This window comes from Solanum pennellii, chromosome 10 (assembly GCF_001406875.1).
Source record: "Solanum pennellii chromosome 10, SPENNV200".
NCBI classification, from domain to species: Eukaryota; Viridiplantae; Streptophyta; class Magnoliopsida; order Solanales; family Solanaceae; genus Solanum; species Solanum pennellii.
In genome coordinates this window covers 2,443,384-2,464,886 of record NC_028646.1, presented here as the reverse complement: position 1 = coordinate 2,464,886, position 21,503 = coordinate 2,443,384, and the positions used below count along the sequence as shown (strand labels likewise).

Here is a 21,503-nt window from a genome sequence, read left to right as displayed (position 1 = left end):
GACGGTTACTAATTATTTAACGTCTGATGGAAATTTTTTCTATATCTTTGCATGCATATATAGTGGCGGAGTTTTGATTTTCGAGGTTTAAAAATTTAAAGAAATAGACACATGAAGTAGCTGAAGAGGGTTCTACATCTACTATATATACATATAAAATTATTTTAATTATGTATAAAGAATGTAATTTTTCGTCAAAAAAAATTCAGATGAACCTCTTCGTACAAAGTAGCTTCGCCCCCATGCATATAAAGTAATTTTTATTTTAATGTAACATTTCATTGATCATACAAGAACAAACATATCGCATTTAATAAATAAATATATATGAAGTAATGAATTTTGATGGAGGAAAGATTTCGAAAAAAATAGGGATAATGCACAAGTATCCCTCAGTGTATGTCTGAAATCTCAGAGACACACTTATACTATATTAAGGTACTATTACCCCTGAACTTATTTTATTAATAATTTTCTACCCCTTTTTGGCCCACGTGGCACTATCTTGTGGATCCAACGTTGATTGACTTTTTTTTCAAGCTAATGCCACGTAGGCCAAAAAGAGATAGAAAATTAATTATAAAATAAGTTCAGGATAGTAATAGGACCTTAGTATAATATAAATGTATCTCTAGAATTTCAAATATAGGTTGAGGGGATACTCGTGCATTTTCTGAAAAAAATATATTAAGAGAAACTTCTTTATTAGTGTATGTTTATTCTATGGGGATTCTCTTATTAACTTGTATATATCAATTGAGTAAGGAAAATTTTGAACTTATAAGATCATAGAAAGTTATATTTGGATAATTATTTATATAATGTACACATTAATCAAGTTAAAAAAAAAAGACAAATTTTGGAATCACTCAAAGATATTTAATTATTTATTAATAGCTTTTTACCTAACGTTGAAGTTGTAAAGAATTTTTTGTTATAACAAGTAAATATGAGTTTATATTGTAAAATTTGGTGTGGATTAGTTTAGACTTTTGAGCTGGTATATATGAAGTAAGGATAGAGGGAGGATATGTTAATTATTACGGGTTCGAATGAGTTTAATATCTTTTGTTTAAACATATTTATATTAAGAATTTATTAAATATGTATAACTATTTAATTGAAAATCTAATAAGACTGAGATAGTAACTATGATAAGTTCGATGATAAATTTAAAAACTATTATAAATTATAAACTTTGACTTCATCCTTGTAAGAAGCGTTCTTTATAGTAGAACCACTACAAGAAAGTAATAGACATAATAACATTTTATTTAGTGACATTTGAAATAAATATTAGGAACTAAATTAAAACATTCCTCAGACATTTGTTTCCAATGTCGTACTCTCCCCGTCCACTTTTATTTGTTAGTTTGCACTTTTCAAAAGTCAATTCGATTAATTTTGAAAGTTAAAATAAATAATATTAATTCGACAATTTTTTTTAAAAAATTATTTATTGAAAAACTATAAAAAAAAATAACTATAAATTACAATTTTTTACATATTAAACACTCTAACTCATTTCGATCTATTGTGTCTTCGAATACCCGATACTGATGTGACACACATAAATTTTGGATATGTCTAGATGATCATTTTATGAATTGAAGTGTTGAATACCCAATGCTGATAGGACACATACAAACGTACGTCTTCTATATGCCTGTTTAAAAACTTAACGATAATTTAAATGTCTATTTGTATATCGTTAAAGATGAATATTTATTACGTAAAATGCATTATCTACTTATTTAATTTTGTGATAATTTAAAGAGAGAATGGTCTGAAAAGTATTTCAATTTTGGCCGAGATTATTGTTACTATACCAAACTTTATGGAGGATCTTTTACTCCCTAGAATTATTTAATAGTGTATCTTAAAGATATATATGTGCATATGTGGACACATTACTATTCATAATTATGCGATATTTTTTATATCTATGTAGGCACATATATATCTTTAGAATACACTATTAAATAGTGCAGAAGGGTAAAAGGTCATTTAATTTGGTTTCGTAACAACATTTCGATCAAATTTTAGATATATTTCAGACTTTTTTCTCTGATGTAAATGTCTATTTATACATATCCAAAATTGAAAATATAATTATCAAATAAAATTAAATTGAAAAATACATTTATGCCACAAACAAATTTATCATGAGTATATAAATATTTGGTGCGGATAAGTCTAGACTTTTGAGCCTTTGAAGTAGAAAACAACATGGTATGTATAAAGTAAGGGTGGAGGGAAGATATGTTAATTATTATGGATTCGGGTAAATTGAATATCTTTTATTTAACGTATTTCATTAAATATGTATAAATTTTTAATTGAAAACCTAATGAAACTGAGATAATAATTATCATAAATTTGATGTTAAATTTTAAATTCTGTTTAATAGAACCACTACAAAGAATGTGGTGACTGGTGACATAATGACATTTATTAGTGACATTTGAAATAAATAATAGAAACTAAATTAAAGCATTCCTCGATATTTATGAACAAATATCATAAAACGACATTTTATATCAAATGATATGAAAACAATGATATTTGGGACTAAATATGCATTATTAGTAGTTAATAATGCATATTTCACATTTAATGTTGAAAATCTAAATCTTTTTGAATCATCTCATTCTTTTTTTATAGGGTAGATGTCCAAGTTTGCCCTTGAAATATACAACTTAAATCAAATTTACTTTACATAAAAAAAAAGTCTCATTATTATCATTTTTATATTTTTTTTAGAGTTAAAAATTAATTGAGAACTTAAAAGGAATAACAGATCGATAAAATTAATTGAGAACCTAAAAGGAATAACAGATCGATTTCGAATTGAACAATTCTTTTTATTCATGCAATAAGCTCTCCCATTTGAAAGGTTATTAATCGGTGATAGTAGGGACGTCAATGGTATGATTTAATCGGTTATTTTAAAAAAATTATATCATCTTAATATTTGAATATTTTATAATATAAAATTAAAATTAGACTTTTTAAAATCATCCTAATCATATTGGTTTCTCTTTGGTATCGATATCGATACGGTTTGGTTATTTCTTGAAGAAACACTTTAATTCTTCATCAAAAAGATAAGAATGTAAAACCTTAAGTTGTCGTATTGTTTGATATTAAATATTTAATAGAAGTGTTTTGATAGATTTTTTTGTATTATTTGATAGAGTATCTATTACAATATCTTTTAATTTTCAACCTAATTAAGTAAAAGCTAATGAAAGAGCAAAGACTCAAAGTCGCATAGTCACCAAAGGCGTAGGACCTAAATTATATTTATATTTGAAAAATATTTTAAAAATATACTTATATATTAAATTAACATGTCGTTGTTAATGTATAAATATATTTACATACATCTAAGGTTATTTGGTTCGATTCGAAGTTTTTTAGTTTTTTCATAAATTAAAAAGATCATCCCAATTATTCGAAACGATTATGTACTTGAATAGAAATCTACAATTTTATTAAATCAATTTGATTTCGATTAATTTCAATTGATTTTTCATATTTTTTTGACACGCCGAATGACAGAATAGTGTGACATAAAATGACCACTCCATACATGTGTGGCCCTTGTTAAGTTCAGTAATTGTTTTTGTCCCAACCAGACACAAGAACAAAAGAGTACAACAAACCTAAAAAGTTACTAATATAGTGAAATATCTCATAGGATTGATTATTAGTATTTTATTTCATATAAAATATGTTTGAAATTATAATTCTTATCTCACGTATTAAATAACAAAGACCTTTGAATACCTTTTTTTTCTTCTTTTCTTCATTGTTGATACATCAAATACAAGAAATATCGTCGAATTTAAGAATTTTTTCCAAAAAATCCCCGCTAAAAAAACTCGAAATTATTATAAAATCAAGTTGGGGGTATTTTGGTAATCCCTTGACGTTGTAATTCATTCAACACACTGTCAATTGATGGAGGTTTGAGTCCTATGGGAAGTGGCAATTGTGGCTTTGCTAAAACATCTTCAATAGCTGCATCTATGCTCTCATTTGACTGTTAACAACATCAAGATAATACGTCAGAAATCGGGGGGAAAATTAATTTATCGGAAAATTATATTGTATATAAGAGGTTAAATTTTTTAAGATGAAATTCCTTAGTGAAAAATTTTGACTCAAAAAAAAAGGAAAGATTTTACCTGACGTAATGCGTGAGCACAATCTAGTTAGTAAGTAGGCACTCCAACATTAAGAGCGAAGTACATCTAGACATCTCAATTGATCTCAACTGCCAAGTGAACACTCTAACTTATTTCTACGGTGTCTTTACTCGATATTGATGTGACATATGAATTATGAAAATGTACGTCTAGATAATTATTTTATACGTTGAAATAGTATTCAAATGACACAATCAAACCAGGTTAGAATGTCTAAATTTGCATATATGACTTTTAAAAACTTATGATATGAATAGAGCGATAAAATATTTATGTGACGATAAATCGGAATCGAAAGAAGGCTCACGGGATGCAAATCAGAGGCAATTGTGTCAACTTTGATGATGGCAGGGCTTGGTGGGATGCCTGGGACCATTAGAGGTGCTGCAAATCTCTGCATCAAATTATTTTGTCTATATAAGTTAAAAAAATAATAATATTTTTTATATTATTAAATCACATTTATTATATTTATTATAAAATAAAAGAATTTAAGTTTTGATTAAAATTTTAAATAAATTTTTCTCTTCACAAATCGTATGATCAAACGTCTATTAAATATTAGCAATAATAATTCGATAAAAACAGTTACCGCGGATGTTATTGGCGCAGGAAAACAAGGAGTGCCTGGTGCAAGAGAATTCGATACCTACAAAATATATTTCAATTTATATAGCAGTATTTGATTGAACATGATGAAATTTGATAAATAATTTTCTTGAAATTTATAATATTTCTTATGAATATATATAATAATCACACAGATATTATAATATTTTTTTAAAAATATTATAATCATACAAATATTTAACATATCATATATGGTTAATTACAAAATTTGAAATTCTATTTTTAACTTAAAACTTTATATCGAGTTAAAAATTAGAATTGAGTATATCGAAAACAAAAAAAAAAAAGTAACTTACCCTTTGATAATGTGGATGCCAAAAAGAATTATTTACATGTGGATGCCCCCAAACATGTAAGGGTCTAACATGATGAGCCATGGGTGGGAAACCCATGGTTGGAGGTGCGGGCCAGGGGTTCATCAAAATTCTCTTTCGTCCGCCTCCGATTGTGGTGGCTTCGCTATACATTTGTTTTTTATGGTTCAAGCTCGCCGCTTCAGCTTCTCTCGCTAGTAAATGTTTTTGATGAGCTCGATATTTCTTCACATATATAATAAAAATTTAAATTACATATAGTAAAAACGTGCACAATTCTTACATCATCAAGTCAATATAACTTATTATAGTTGATTTTTTCTTTTTACGTTATCATATTATGCTTATTTCGAGGATTTATTGTACCTAACCTTAATTTAATAATACATACCTATATAAAATAAAATTAACTCATACAATAAAATTTAAATGAGATATAAATTTGAAAATCGTTTCAATCAAAACTAACTGAATCAGTTTTTTTTTATGTTCGATATTCGTATTGATTTTGATTCTTGTTGAAAACTCTCATATTGTGGAGAGTGCTCCCAAATTGCAAAATGGCGATATTCAAATTTCAAGAGAACAAGTTATTCTTTGACTAAAAGTTGTTCATATGTCTTTAAAGTATTTTAGATTATTAATTATTGTCATTGTATAACACTTTTTACAGTCTATACATACATAAATTTCGTTCTGAAAAAATGAAAAGTATCATATAAACTAAATATAATAAGTAACTTTATATCTAAAACTCGAACTCGAACATCTTAAATTAAGGATAAAACTTACTTGAAGATGACTAGCAATGTTATGTCTAGTGAGACCATGAGTAGCCATAAGCTCCAAAATTCTTGATGGGACTGCCTTATCAACACCTAATTTCTCTATTGCTTTTACAAATTTCCTATGTAGCTCTGGAGTCCAATCCAACTTCACATAATTCAAGAAATTAAACTTCCATTTTATTAATAAAAAAACAAAAATTAAATAACAAACAAATAAATAAGTAAAACATTAACCTATAACATATCCATTAAAAAATCATTATTTTATCATATCAGCATATATAACTTAAATTTTTGAGAGAAAATTAAATCGATGATGATGTTTACACTGCACGAATAACATTATAAGTTTTTTTTTAAGCTATCATTAGATTAGGGGCGGACCTAGAGTATGCCGAGGGGCGAGGGGTTCATTCGAATCTCTGTATATCTGAGGTATTTTAAAAAATTTGTATGTTTATATATTGATTTTGAACTTCGTGAATAGAAGATTAGAGTTTGACTTAGTGATTTAGGGGTTCAAATCACTAAAAAAAATTTCAAACCCCTTTAATAAAAATTGTGAATCCGACACTGCATTAGACACTTAAAATAAATTTTTAATCTTAAACGATAAAGACAAATTATTATCTTCTATATGAGAGGTAATTATCAAGACACTTAAAAAGGATATCGACAAATATTACTACTTAGTTCTTTTTAACACATGAAATTTATAATCTTAATTACGACTAGAACAGTAAACGATAATAGATTTTTTACGTTAACGATTAATATAAATTATAATTAATAAAAAAAAAAGTTTACCTTTACTTTTTTCTTTCCTTGAGGATTTTTGATTTTGCTAGATGATTTTTTAGCTTCTTTTGACTTAGATTTCATATTTCCATGAATAGCAGATTCTTCACAAAAAAATTCGAAATCTGGCAGTAAATCTCCACCGTTGATTTCATCGAAAAAGTCATCAAAATCGATGGTGTCGATTAAATTCCCATGGGAAAAATCTTGGAATAAATCATAATTTTCCCTTTCATTTTTGTAGCTCAATGATGAAGATAGAGCAAGCATTGTTTCAAATACTATAAGTATAATTAACCTTCAAGAAAATAAAAATATAAGATTAATTAGTAATATTAAAAGTAAGATAAGATTACATGCTATAACAAGTCACTAAAAGATAAGAGTCACACAAATTAAAATGTGAGATTTGTAATGTCGAGAATAAAGATATAACACATAATCAACTCATTCAAAGAACATAGACAAGCAAGCCTTCTTGTAATATGAGATTTGTAATTTTGAAAATAAGATAGATTATCTGTTATAAATTAGTCAAATATCGGTGTAGATAAGTCTCTCCTTAAGCTCTTAGATTTTTGTAATATTGAAAATAAGACAAATTACCTGCTACAACAGATAATCAACTCATTCAAAGAACATCAACATGTAAGCTTCCTCGTAATATAAGATTTGTAATTTCGAAAATAAGATAGATTACCTGTTATAATTTATTCCTTAAAACTCTTAAATTTGTAATGTTAAAAATAAGAGAAGTTATCTACTACAACATATAATTAACTCATTCATGAAACATTGACAAGTAAGCTTCCTCATAATATGAGATTTGTAATTTCGAAAATAAGATAGGCTATTTGCTACAACTCATTCAAATATCAATAGATAAGTCTTCTAAAACTCTAAGATTTGTAATAGAAAATAAGATAAATTACCTGCTATAACAGACAATTAAGTCGCTCAAAGATATCAATAGATAAACCTTCTTAAAATATAAGATTTGTAATCTTAAAAATAAAAACAACTCAATTTACCCTCTCTTGATGAATATAGGATGAAGAATTTGGTGACATCAAAAGAGAGAAAATATAAGTTTTGGATTGGAACTTAAATTAAAATTAATTCTTTATTGTTTCATTTTTTTTTTGTTGGGAGTAATATATATATATATATATAAGTTATAAGGAGCAGTGTATAAGGTTGAAATATTTAATTTCCACCACAACTTGTATAAGAGGGATGTGTGTCTATTTTTTGTTTTTTTGTCTTTGATTTTGGCTTGTTCTTGAATTAAAATTTTAAAATATTAAAACTTTTGTGGATGGCCTTTTTTTGGATATATAAAAAATCTATTACTGTGTAAGAGTTTGTGAGCTGTTTTATGAGTAGCTTTTGTGTTTTTTATTCATTTGATTAAGATGAGGATAAAAGGATGTAGGTTTTTGTTGATGTCTTTATTAAATTGCGATGAAATGATTAAGATATATATTTTATTTTTCAAATAAATAATTTTAAATTGTAGTACTAAAAATAAAATAGTTCAAAAAGAATTAACATAAATAATCGTAATCCAATAACTTAAAATATTTTTAGCTATTGATGCAAAAATTCATGATAAGGTTATCATTCTTATTTCTTTAATAGTAGGATTGGTACAAGATGATTGAAATTTTCTCGAATAAAATAAAATATAGTATATTTTTTACTATTCAAAAGGTTAGTTTTATCATTTCAATGTTTTTAATTAATTTATCATCGATATTTGCATTTTCATTTTAGGAATGTACATTCTATTCTCATAAAAAATAATAATATATAGTTTATGCTTATTTCATGTAGATATTATTTGAGATAAAAGGAGAAATGTATGTAAAGTTATAAGCTATTGTTGTTTTTTAATATCTACAATCTTAAAAACTTCAATCTTAAAAACTCAAATTAAAGTTCCAAAATTACCCTTTACATTGAGTCATTTTCTAAGCATTTAAGAGGATAGCATAAAATAGAGAAACTTCGTATATTTGAGGGCTAATTACATCATATTTTAAAAGTTAATTCAATTATAAAAATTTTTAATTTTTGTTAGACTCGGATATATTTCTTGATTTTTCAATACATTGTAAATGATACATTATTTAATAAAAGAAATATATTTGAGATTGAATATATAATAGAGATGTAATTGAGAGGGAATAGAGATGTATTTAAAACATATTTTTACAATTTTTCGTAAAATGATAATTTTTTATAAAGATTATGATATCTTAATTTGTGTATTCATGTAATTTTTCCATAGTCCATACAAGCTACCATTTGAAAAAGGGAAAAGGACCAAAACTACCCTTGAACAATAGAAAAAGGTCTAAAAATACCCTCCATCCATGTTTTAGTCTAAAAATACCCTTTCATTCACCTTTTTGGCTCACATATACCCTTTCATTCACCTTTTTGGTTCACTAATATCTTTTCGTTCACCTTTTTGAATAACTTTATACCTTTATAACTAATAACCAATTTTTATTTTTATTTTTTTATAAAAATATTTATTATTTGTCATTTCTTCTTAGATTAAATAAAAATCTCATCTCTATTAATTATTTCCTACAATCTATTTAAATAAAAAATATATATACCTCTTCAACATTCCAATTTTTTTTTTTTTAAAAAAATCTAGTACTCTTTGTATTTTCTCTAACTTATTTATTTTTTTAAAAAAGCTTATTTTACATAATTAATATATCATAAAAATATTAATAGTGCCACAATATCTATCTTCCTTTTTTAAAAATAAATAAATAGAAAAAATTACTAACTTAATTTTTTTGATAATCTGTGATATAAATAAAATCTGACCAAAAACAAACCTTTTTGAAAAAAAAGTTCCACAAACAATTTTATTTAAAAGATTAACTTATTAAAAACAAATTTAAAAAAAGAAGATGGATGTTCGTAACAATAGGGAAAATTTAAGTAGGAAAATAGAGAAAAATGTGTATAATATATTTCTAGATAAAATAATATATTGTTATGAGTATGAAATAATAATTTTTTTATAAAATATTAATAACCTATATCATATTTTGATTTAATTGATTAAATATTAGCCGTTAACTTTTTATTTTGTCATGAGTCTACAATTCAAATAAAAATTTGAGGAAATGGAGAGGAATTAGATCTAAAAATAAATAAATAAAGAAATAATAAAAAATTATAATATTTTTTTTTATAAAAAAAATTGGGGTCTTGAAGAAGTATATTGTTTTGGTTTGAATAAATAATGATAAATAATCTAATCGAGGTGGACTCTTTATATTATCCAATAGGAGAATGACACATAATAATTTTTTAAAAATAATAAAGAATAAAGAGAGAATTGTTAGTTTCAAGGGTATAAATGAGCCAAAAAGATGAATGAAAAGGGTATTTCTAGACCAAAAGATGAATAAAGAGTATTTTTAGACTTTTTCCTATAGTTCAAGGATATTTTTTATTTTACTCGGAAAAAAAATTGATTCGAGTCATTCGTATAGATCGATTCAAAATTATATTAGATAAACAAATATAATTTGTTATCTTCTTAAATTAAACTTCTATCTTTGTGTTACCTTACCATTTCATGACAAAAGATACGTATATAGGATTTTTCTAAAGGCATAATACATATATTGGACTTTAAACTTGGTTTCAAATTTTAATTTTGACCTCCAATTTTCATAACGCACTAACAGACACTTTAACTATCCAACTTTTAAATAAATAAACACATGAGTCCTACATGACACAATACACGTAGGACACCACGTAGGATAAAAAAAATGATATATAGGATGACATGTAGGACATGTGTGTCTATCTGTTTAACTTTATACAAGTTTAAATGTCTATTTGTGCACATCCAAAGTTAAATGACATAAATATAATTTGAAGCCAAGTTAAAAGACACATTTATGTATTATGCCTTTTCTAAATTGCTGTGTCACTTTCACCACGTTGAAATTATACAAAAATAGATATAACAATTTAGACTATTCAAAAATTGTTGTGTCATTTCACAATCTTAAAAAGGAAATAAACAAACTGATTAGAACTCTCCTAAAATTGTTATGTCACTTCACAATATTTAGAAGAAAATATATACACAATATTTAGGACTCGTTTAATTAATTGTTCCCTCAAATCAACATGTTAACAAGGAATTAGTCAATGAAACTCTTCACTAACCTTCTCCACACACGTAGAAAAAAGGATCTGAAAAATATTTTAATTTTAATCAAAATTATTGTTACGATATCAAAATTTATGGAGGATATTTTACCCCTGCACTTTTTAAAAAAGGTATATATGTGTTCACACTTTACATGGACACATTACTATTTAAAATGATGCAATATTTATGATATCCACGTGGACACATATATACACTATTAAATAGTGTTGGGATAAAAGGATATCCATAAAGTCCGATATCGTAGCAATAATTTTGATCAAAGTCAAACCTTTTCCCTTAGATATAAGTAAAGTACTTCATCTATAATGATTGTAATTGGAAAAAAGTTAATCCCTCGGTTTAAAAAAGAATACTTAGCTTAACTTGGAAGAGAGAGTTTAAGAAAAGAAAGAAGACTATTTAATTTTGTACTTTAAATTAAAATTATGTCAAATGTACCAAAATGCCCTTTAATCTTGCGGTCTTAGACATGTCACGTGGAAAAGTTGAGGTTAAAGGTGTTGCCAAAAAAGGAAAGATATTAGTCTTTTTGAAACAAACTGAAAAGAAAACTAGGTCATTTTATTTTTTTTAAAACAAAGGGAGTATTTTGTATACATATGAGTTGTGGTGTAGTGGTACACTGATTCGCTTTTAATCAGAGGTCTCGAACTATCGTGAATGTAGAGAAAATCTCGTTGAGAGTGTCACCCCTGAATAGACTTTACAATGCGTGATTCAGATTTAATTGATACACTAATATAAACTTTAACCATCAGTGTGAAACCAAAAAGTATACATTTTGTATTATGTTGTTAAAACACATTTCCTTTTTAACCATACCCAATAACAACAACACTTTTCATAGCATCAAAAATTAAGGGCTCAAAATTTATTACATTTATCAAATTGACGTGGCCACCTAAATAAAATAAAATAAAAGTATGACTTTTACTTTATTTTATACGATTTTCGGCCTAAAAATAATTACTTTAAGAATTTTTGAATCTTTTCCAAACAAAACAAAAAGAAAGAAAAATACTTTAAAATCAAAATACTTAAAACAACTCAATCCAAACACTCTTTTAATTAGCATAAAGGACTATGAATTATCAAAAAGAATTTAAAAGTATCATGATTTATTGAAAATATACTTATGTATATGAACTACTCACTCAATTTTAATTTATTTGTATTACTTTTTATCGATTTAAAAAGAAATTATTATTATTTTTAAACTTTTTAGTATCAACTATTCATATGGTATGTTTAATACCTTAAATATTAATATATTAACGTATCTATAATTTAAAATTACAAAAAAGAAAAAAAAAACTATGTGTCATATTAATTAAAACCACTGATAAATTCAAATAAAATGAATAAGAAATAGCACATACAATGACATATTTGAAAATTAACAAGATAGTTACATTCTTCTTTTGGTTGACAAGAAAACAAGATAATTACAATATAACTAAAAGTATTTAATTTTTAGACATTTAGACCATTATTCCTAAAAAAAGTAAGACAAAGAAAAAAGGTTATAATACATATTTCTAAAAGGCTATCTATTACCAACAAGGGATTGAAAGTACCTTAGATATATTTGAGACATATTTTAGCATCGGAAAAAGGGTCTAAAATATCCTTAAAGTATTGAAAATGGTATAAACTTACCCTCCATCTATCTATTAGCTTCAAAATATCCTTCCCACCCACCTATTGGGTCCAAAATACCATTGTCATCCACCTTTTGGTTCAAAATTGACCATTTATTTAACGGTTTTATATTTAAATTATTTAAATATTATTTTAAATACGTGGCGCTCAACTATTTGTTATAATTGAACTTATTAATATAATTTATAAATCAATCGAATACCCACCCATTACTAATTAAACCCCTCCAAATTAATAAACATGTTACATTATTAATGCAACAACAGAAAAGCTACTGCCAATTGAATGTTTTTAAAAATTTGAGGCGAAAAATATCTATAGAAGTAAATTACCATACATTCAAGTGTCTAAATAAAAATTACCGATAAACTTAAAAGTCTGACTATGTTCATCTTAATTAATCTTACGTCTCAATTATGCGATGTTACTTAATAGGTAACTTCTTTTCAAAATAATATATTAAAGGTTTTAAAACAAATCATAAATATTTATAAAATTATATTTTAAAAAAGTGCATGAATTAATTCGGGATGTATTACTTCTTTACCTTTAATCATAAATTTCTAATTCAATCTTGAAAGAGAATCCTATTGAAAGTGTCCTCCTAAATAAGCGGCTCAGCCTAAATTTAATTGGGCTTCGATTCGGACTCGAATAATTTGAACGTCATTTTCAGGAATCTATAATTTCATCGTGTTTTAGTAGTGTTTATGACGATTTTGATATTATAATTGGATTATTAATTGGGTGGGGTTTAGTTAGTAATGAATGGGTAGTGGGTTGGTTTATAAATTATATTAATAAATTACATTATAACCAATAGTTGAACGCCAAGTATTTTAAAAAATATTTAAAGAGTTTAATTTTAAAACAATTAAAGAAGTGGTCAATTTTGAACCCAAAGGTGGATGACAAGGGTATTTTGGAGCCAATAGGTGGATGAAAATGACATTTTGGAGCCAATAGGTGAATGAAGGGTAATTTTGTACCATTTTCAATACTTCAAGGATATTTTAGGCCCTTTTCCGTTTTAGTACATATGAAATGTTTTTTCAATTTAAATTTTGTTTATTTTATATTTTTCAATTTTAAAAAGTAATGTCTTATTATTTTTTTTGATAATTCTATGCTTTCAAGTATTAATATCCACATGACATATTTAATATCATAAAATTTTAAAATCTTATTAACTTTGGTAAATTGTATCGGATCAAAATCAAAATAACAAATTCAAAAGGAATGAGTAATAAATAGCTCATACAATGACATAGTTATTATATTATATTTAAAAGAAGTACTCCTTATATATTTATTCTCTCGACAATTTTAATACTTTCTTATATATTAATTTTTCATATTATAATATTATATTTTTAGAATAAGTTTTTATCATACAATTTATTACTATTTGATTTGTAATTTTAAACTTATGCATGACACCCTAATCACTTTGGAACCCAACCATATTAATATGTGATGTCTTTGCATTAAAACGCAAAATTAGCAAATGAGTGGCCTTAATTAGAGATAATCTCTCACTTTTAGTTCACTAAAATCTTAAGAGAGTTGTCTTTTCATTTAGAGTTTGTTTTGAAATTTGAAACTACACTCCAAATTGTCCTTTGGTGTTAATCATACTATAATCTTTGGATTAAAGAGCATCCACGTAAAGGGAATAGTACATTTTTAGGTTCTTTTAAGTAATGTATAGTAATATATTTTATTTTTAAGTTGGAAGTGTGATTTAATTTTAAAAAGATAATACTTTATGATAGAGGGTGAAAATATTATGAGTAAGATAAAAAAGTTTTGAATCATGCACAAACACACATTTTTTTTGTTTGGATCATTGTTATCGATTGTTTTATAATATAATTTATTATATCGTACTCTACTATACTGTATTATATGATATATACATTGTTTAGCTAAACTGTATTGTTTGTTGTTGTTTAATAACATTTTGATTGTATCTTATTGTATTGTAATTTATAAATTTACTAAAATATCCTTAATTATTCTAGGGTATGAGGTTTGACTAGAATTAAATAATACAAAGTAAAGGGTAAAATAGTATTTTGAAATATTATGTAAAGATATAATTGGAAAAAGTAACTAAGTAACAATGGGAACACATCGAACCGATAGTTCCATAAAATATGGATTTTCATTGTTACGTAACAATGAAATTTTTAACAATACAAGACAATACAATACATTTTAAGTAACAATCAAATTAAACATTATAGGTATAGTAACAATATAATGTATGAATTTTGAATTATAAATAATTTTATTCATTGAGTTTTCAATAAATTATTTATTCATATCAATTATCAAATACATAATATAAAATTTGAAGAATGGGTGAAAATATTGGTATATTGTCTCATTGTTATTAGGTGAAATATATATATATATATATATATATCATAACAAAAATATCTAATGATCGAAAATTAACAAATTTAATTTCTGAGTTCGCCATTATAAACAAGTATGTTTGATGTGGCCATGCAAACACTATATATCTAAGAGGTCCATCTTTGTTTCTTTCTTCAAATTACTACTAACAAATGTGTCATATAAAACTCAGTTTCTGTGATACAAAATGTTTCATCGTGTATAATAATTGCTCTTTCATGTTTTATCTACTTTTTCTGTTTATTTTTACTTGTTTATTATATTATTTTTACATGTTCAAAAATATTTATCATGTTTATACAATTAATAAAAATTTTATTGTTTTGTGTCTATTTTATCCTTACTATTAAATAATATCTATTTTTTAATATTTAGATGATTTGTATTTAATAGGAGTGATTTGTTAAAAGGGAAAAGGGTCTGATATACCCCTCAACTTTGTCATTTAGAGCTGATATACCCCTTGTTATGAAAGTAACTCATATATACCCCTACTTGTAAACAAATGGCTCACATATACCCTTTTCCTCTAACGGAAATGAAAAAAAAATAATTTTAATCTTAATTTTTATTATTTTTTTCTAAAAAATATAATCTCATATGAGTAAATTTAATCCTCGTCAAACATATTTTTTTTGACTTTTTTTTGTTTCAATGACTAATTTATAATTATTATTTTGATAATCAAATTTATTTATGTTTCACTAATATTCTTGTAAAACTTATTGTAGATGACCAAATTTTTTCTTCGAATACGAAATTAAATTACAATACACACAAAAAAAATAGTTTAATTTTTTTCTCTTTAAACTAAGGAATGAAAGAAAAAACAAAATAAGAATAAGAAACTCAAATAATTATAATAAAAGAAGTCAAAAGATAATTTATGTATGAAAAAAATTAAAATATACCTTGAACTTTGATAGAAGAATCATATATACCCCTAAATAATTTTTTTTAAAAAAATTAGAAGTAATAAATATAAATTTAAAACTAATTTTTTTAATTCCTTTAAATGAAGGGTATATGTGAGCCATTTTGTAACGGTAGGGGTATATATGAGGCGTTTGTATAACGGTAAGGGCATATATGAGTCACTTTTATAACGAGAGGTATATCAGCTCCAAATGACAAAGTTGAGGGGTATATCAGACCCTTTTCCCTTGTTAAAATTAACCTAATTATTTACTGTTTCTTAATCCCCTTGTCAAATTAAAATAGTAAACAACTATTGTCAGAGAGCATAAAAGATTTGACAGTCGCACAACTCATTCGTTGGAGTCTTTTTAAAAATTAAAAGATGTTCTTAGTAGGAGGAGTCCAAAATTTTAATTTATGAAATTTAAATTAATTATATTTTTTAAATTTTGGATAGATTATTTAGCCATATTAAAAGTTTTTTCTTTTATAGAAAAAAAACTTAAATATAAAGTATGAGCTAAAATTACTGAACTTTGTTGAATCCATAACTTCTACTATGACTCCGTTCGTAAGGTAAAAAAGATTTTTCGCAAATTCGAAAAGAGTTTGAAGCATGTAAAGTAAAGAAGTATAAATAGTTTTAGGCCAGAAAGAACAATGGAAAAATTACATGAATTAATACATTTTTAAAAATAATTACTGATTTTAGTGATATTTTTTGTTTATTACTATTCATAGTAATATTGTGATAAATCTGTAATATGTATTAAAAGTGAATCACGTATGCAATATATTTGAATTATAATTGTTTTTGAAATATATTATGTTTATTTGGTAAAAAGTTATCACATTGTATTATAAGTGTATTAAAATATGTGATAAATGTATTATTCATCATTAAAACTTGTATTATATTTGGATAATAAATTTATCTTTGTAATATATATTAAACTTGTATTATAGATGAATTAAAAGTGATCAAGTGAAGAAAAAAATTATCGCTATAAATGATAAATATTATTTTATCATAGTATATTTATGTAAGTTTCCGATAAACAATTGCCTATCAAGCTGCTCCAATATTCTGGCCCAAAACTAGCAGGCCCATCTTTGTTGAACACTCTCTGTTGAAGTAATTTACACAACGTTATTTAAGGCGCAATCACTTTTTTTTTTTAAAAAAAAGAACAATATAAATGAATCATAAAACTCAAAATATTATATATTTATATCTTAATCTAAAGTAATTCAAGAAATATATGTTCTCTTAAAAAATTTACAGTCCACAATCCCCATTAAGTAAAGTTAATAACTTTTACTTAACTGATATTAAATCAGTATCATAATATACTAAGAATGATAATTTCACTAAAATATTTCAAAGTTATCAGCCTTAATTATATTCATATCGTATATGAGAAAATTTAAAAATATCGACCGTGACTAAAATATGAGTTTTGAAATTGACAATTAGGACAATAATAATCAAATAAAAATTATAGGTCACCACTATTCTCTTAATTCCAAAGTCAAGCTAAAATCCTCAAAATGTCAAATATAATTTGCTGGCTCCAACCAAAGAATCTAGAACACAAATTCAACCTTATAGTATATTATCAAATTATAATAATTAATAATTCACATATTTAAGAAAAAAACATGGTCAAAGAAGATAAATCACATAAATCAAAGCAAAATATCTATAATAAACATGGGATATAAAAATTAAATTGTTTCGCTTCTATTAGCTAGCTTTTTTCTTTCTAAATTTAAGTGACATTTTTACTTTTGAGATTCAAACTATATAAATTATGATAACAATTTTAAATGTATTTTTTGATTTTATTGACATATGAACGATTATAAATTTATAGTATTTTTCGAATAATTTCGAATTTATTAAAAATAATAAAATAATTAGTTGATAATCCAATATACGCTTCAAAAGACCAATCAAATAAACATTAAACAATTGAAAACTGTCACATAAATTGAGACATCAGATAAAGTAATAATATTATATTTCAAACAAGCCATGAGTTCGCCTAGAAGTACGTAGTTCATCAAAAGCCAATCTCGATACAAATCTTTTCGTTAAAAGTAAAACGAAAATATAATATCGTAGTTAAATTGTTACTATATATATATATATATATATAATATAAAATAAAAATTATAGCCATAATGCCCCTGCATTTTTCAAAACAGGACATAATTCACCACTAATATGAGCTTCCATAATCCGATCCAATCCTCCGAACAACTCTCCTCCGATAAACACCGCCGGCAACGGCGATGACAAACTCCGATCCTCTCTCCGATCACCGCCACCACCGACAGATTTTCCGATGTTCTCTAGCTCGATTATCGCCTCATTTTCGTATTTTTCTTCAATGTCATACATAACGGGGTTCGCTCCAAGACATTGAAGTAAACGTTTGATGACGTGGCTCATACAACAGCCACGTCGTCTAAAAACTATAACGGCGTTTTCCGTTACCGTTTTCTTGAAATTCCCTTTAGAGTAATTGATTTGATTGATCGTTAGAGACGAAGATTTGTTTAGGACCGTGGAATTTGTTGGAAAAAAATTCCATGATTTGTATGGAAGTGCATCTTGCATTGTGAAAAAATTAAAAATAAAAATTGTTATGTATGATATTTTTATTTTTCTTTGGAATGACTATGATTGTGTTGAGGAAATATAGAAAATGGAATTGATATGTGTGTATATATATATAGAAGTAGGATATTAAAAAAGTCAAAAGTTATTTGTATAGGGTGGTTTTGCATTACATCATAACAATAAATGGAAGACAAATGTATTTAGTTTATATCTTTTCATACTATTGAGGGGTTATATAGTACGAGTTTGTTACTACCTATTAACTTCGGTTCAAATTCTAAATATATACGTATCGAGATAAAAGATAAATCACAAGTGTGGTTGGTAAGAATAAAACATATATATAAACATTATTTGTATCTGGTGAATGTAGAAAGTCTGCTTTCAAAAGATTTAAAATTCACGAATAATCATTTCTCAGACCTTGTAATTAGAAAATAGTGACAATTTATCAAAAGTAGAATCGGAAACTGGAATGAAGGGAGAGGAATTTGAATAGAAAGAAAGAGACGTATTTCGAATTAGAGTAAATGCTATTTTTAGGCTATATCACAAAAATTAGATTTAAAACTCGTTTTCTAGTTTTTAATGTATTCCTAAATTTCAGAACCTATAAAGTGTACGTTATAATTCTATGTTAGGTTTCACACACATACTAATCATACGTTTTAATTTCAATATGTATTTTCTTATTACTTAATTAACTATAAATACTGAGTACGAATAAATATTTTTTCCGCGTATAAAATATAAACAAAATATAGAGAGGGTGTGTGGGGTTGTAAATTAGCGTCAACGGTCGTTAGGCCAACTTACGCGTAACATGATATATGGCTTACGTAAAATTATGTCATGAATAGTCTATGCTTACATATAAAGTTGGTACTCCATGAGGTCATATTTTTGGGTTCTTTAAATATTTTTTTCGGTTTCTAACACTCGTATTTCTATATTGAAGTTTGATTATTTGAATTTATGTTAAAAATTCATGTTGGGATCTAATCGTTTTCTAATGAAGATGATTTCGTATCTAGAGAGATTCAAACTTGAAACCTCTGGAGTTTATGATAAAAGAGTACGTATCACTCTATCACAATATATCGAGGTAGAAGTATATACATTTTTTCCAAATTAAAGATAAAAACTTCGTTAGAATACATGTGTTGAGAGGAATCGGACACTTATCTGTAACGTTCATTATTTTTATTCGTGGCCCAAGAAAAATTGACTATTTTATTACTTATTTCCTGACAAATGATTTTTACATATTTAATAAACTTTTTAATATATACATAAATTTAACGTGAAAATTATTAAACTACGTTCAAATTCTAAATCCGTTTCTCGGTAATGATGTCACAATGCACTTGCGCAAGATATGCAGTGGAATAAGTAGGCATTAAAAAGTAGAAAAAAATCGTGCTTTGACTTTGACTGAGATAATTAGTGTCTACTCCACTTAATTATCATATTCTATAATTTAATTAGTTTTTACTTTTTAACTTTATAATAAATAAAATGGATTATGCTTTATCATTCTTGATGTTAACCATTTCCTATATTTTATCCTTTATATTTTGATTTAGTAGGCATAGTGAGTAAATAACCTTTTAAAAGCATTAAAAATATATAGTCAATATTTTTTTAGTGCGTTATCGGAGTTTAGACTTTTCTTATTCTACTATAGTAGGAAGAAAAAAAATAGGAGCAAATCGAGCAAAAATCATATAAGGTGAAAAGTTGACTCGATTTTAAAATGAAATAATTAATAAAATTCGATATTTTATTAAAAAATGATCGAGATCATAAAATTCTTTCACCTCATATATATGACTATATATATATATATATATACGCAGTGACTATTAGACTTTTAGTTTGTGTATAAAACTATATGATATTTTAATGTGTTTAACTTTTTTATAATATCGTTATAAATGATAATATGTGGATCGATATTATCGAGTAATTTGTTTTAAAAAAAAATAAAAAATAGAAGGGGCAGCGTGATTCACCCCAATAACGTGGTGTTGACAATGTCGATCCAAAGCTAAGAAAAAACGTAGAGCGTGACGTGCGTGTGGATAGAGAAAAATATTTTCTTTTTTTCATTTTTTTTCTTCTAATTTTCTCATATTTAATACTAGTATTATTTTTATTTTTATTTATGTAAAGATATTTGATTGGATAAGTGTTTTGTTTGATAAAAAGGATTATTTATATTTTAAAACAAATAGTAGATATTTATGTGCACGTAAAATGAAGAATTCAAAAAATTAAATTGCTACTAAATGTAGAATAGTGTCACACTTGCTGAATCCGATTTGAAAAATAGAGTGTCATATAAATAGAGACAAAGGGAGAATTTATTTAAAAAGTTAAATTCTTAAATTAATGAAAATAACTTACATAGAAGCAAATAAAATAAATAAATTATATAAGTAATATTTCATCCACAACCGGAGAATTAAACTCTTACCAATAAGATAAAATTAAATTGTCTTTACACTTTAAAATTTAGTACCAAGTCAAAAATCAAAAAGAAAGAAATTAAAATAAATTACAAGACATTAGTTACCATTACTTTCTTTTTGATCTTCCTTTAACCAAACAAACAAATTGAAATAAATTACAATAAAAAAGTGACATATAAAATAGAACGGAAGAAGCACGGCAACAATAACAAAGCTAACAAAAACCCAAACCCTAATGAAGGTAAAGAAAATATTTCAAAGAAAAAGAACTCGATTCAAGTAACTCATATCAAATAACATACGCAAGAAAGACGAGAAATACTAGAAGTAGCATTGCATAGTAAGCAGGAAAACAATACCAAGTGATAACCTAAGCATAACAAACAACCAGTAGTAACTGAAAAATCACAATTAAAACAAAGATATA

The 21,503-nt window shown here is 25.4% G+C and overlaps 2 protein-coding genes across 4 annotated transcripts; both read right to left on the bottom strand.

Moving 5' to 3' along the window:
• Window positions 1–3,767: 3,767 nt before the first annotated feature.
• Window positions 3,768–7,890, bottom strand: LOC107032170 (transcription activator GLK1-like). Of its 3 annotated transcripts, XM_027912085.1 has the most exons (8): window positions 7,677–7,890; window positions 6,754–7,042; window positions 5,951–6,091; window positions 5,141–5,383; window positions 4,807–4,863; window positions 4,522–4,608; window positions 4,194–4,282; window positions 3,909–4,048 (listed from the first exon to the last, which is right to left on the bottom strand). In XM_027912085.1, the coding sequence occupies exons 2-7, from the start codon at window positions 7,012–7,014 to the stop codon at window positions 4,217–4,219; spliced, it is 855 nt and encodes a 284-aa protein (XP_027767886.1). In that variant the 5' UTR covers window positions 7,015–7,042; window positions 7,677–7,890; the 3' UTR covers window positions 3,909–4,048; window positions 4,194–4,216. The 3 variants fall into 3 exon arrangements, with proteins under 3 accessions (XP_015089237.1, XP_027767885.1, XP_027767886.1); XM_015233751.1 differs by lacking the exon at window positions 4,194–4,282 and having other exon boundaries at window positions 3,768–4,048; window positions 7,677–7,834; XM_027912084.1 differs by lacking the exons at window positions 4,194–4,282; window positions 7,677–7,890 and adding an exon at window positions 7,351–7,401 and having other exon boundaries at window positions 3,879–4,048.
• A 10,080-nt stretch (window positions 7,891–17,970) lies between these two features.
• Window positions 17,971–18,991, bottom strand: LOC107001890 (glutaredoxin-C9-like). The gene has a single exon (XM_015199843.2). The coding sequence runs from the start codon at window positions 18,597–18,599 to the stop codon at window positions 18,150–18,152; it is 450 nt and encodes a 149-aa protein (XP_015055329.1). The 5' UTR covers window positions 18,600–18,991; the 3' UTR covers window positions 17,971–18,149.
• Window positions 18,992–21,503: the final 2,512 nt, after the last annotated feature.

Bases quoted from the DNA above. Each gene is read 5' to 3' on its own strand.
- LOC107032170 (XM_015233751.1), bottom strand. From the start codon at position 7,014: ATGCTTGCTCTATCTTCATCATTGAGCTACAAAAATGAAAGGGAAAAT. The intron at 6,092-6,753 runs GTAAACTTTTTT...AATTATGTGAAG, and splicing joins AAGGAAAGAAAAAAGTAAAG to TTGGATTGGACTCCAGAGCT. The intron at 4,609-4,806 runs GTAACTGTTTTT...AATTTGATGCAG, and splicing joins CTGCGCCAATAACATCCGCG to AGATTTGCAGCACCTCTAAT.
- LOC107001890 (XM_015199843.2), bottom strand. From the start codon at position 18,599: ATGCAAGATGCACTTCCATACAAATCATGGAATTTTTTTCCAACAAAT.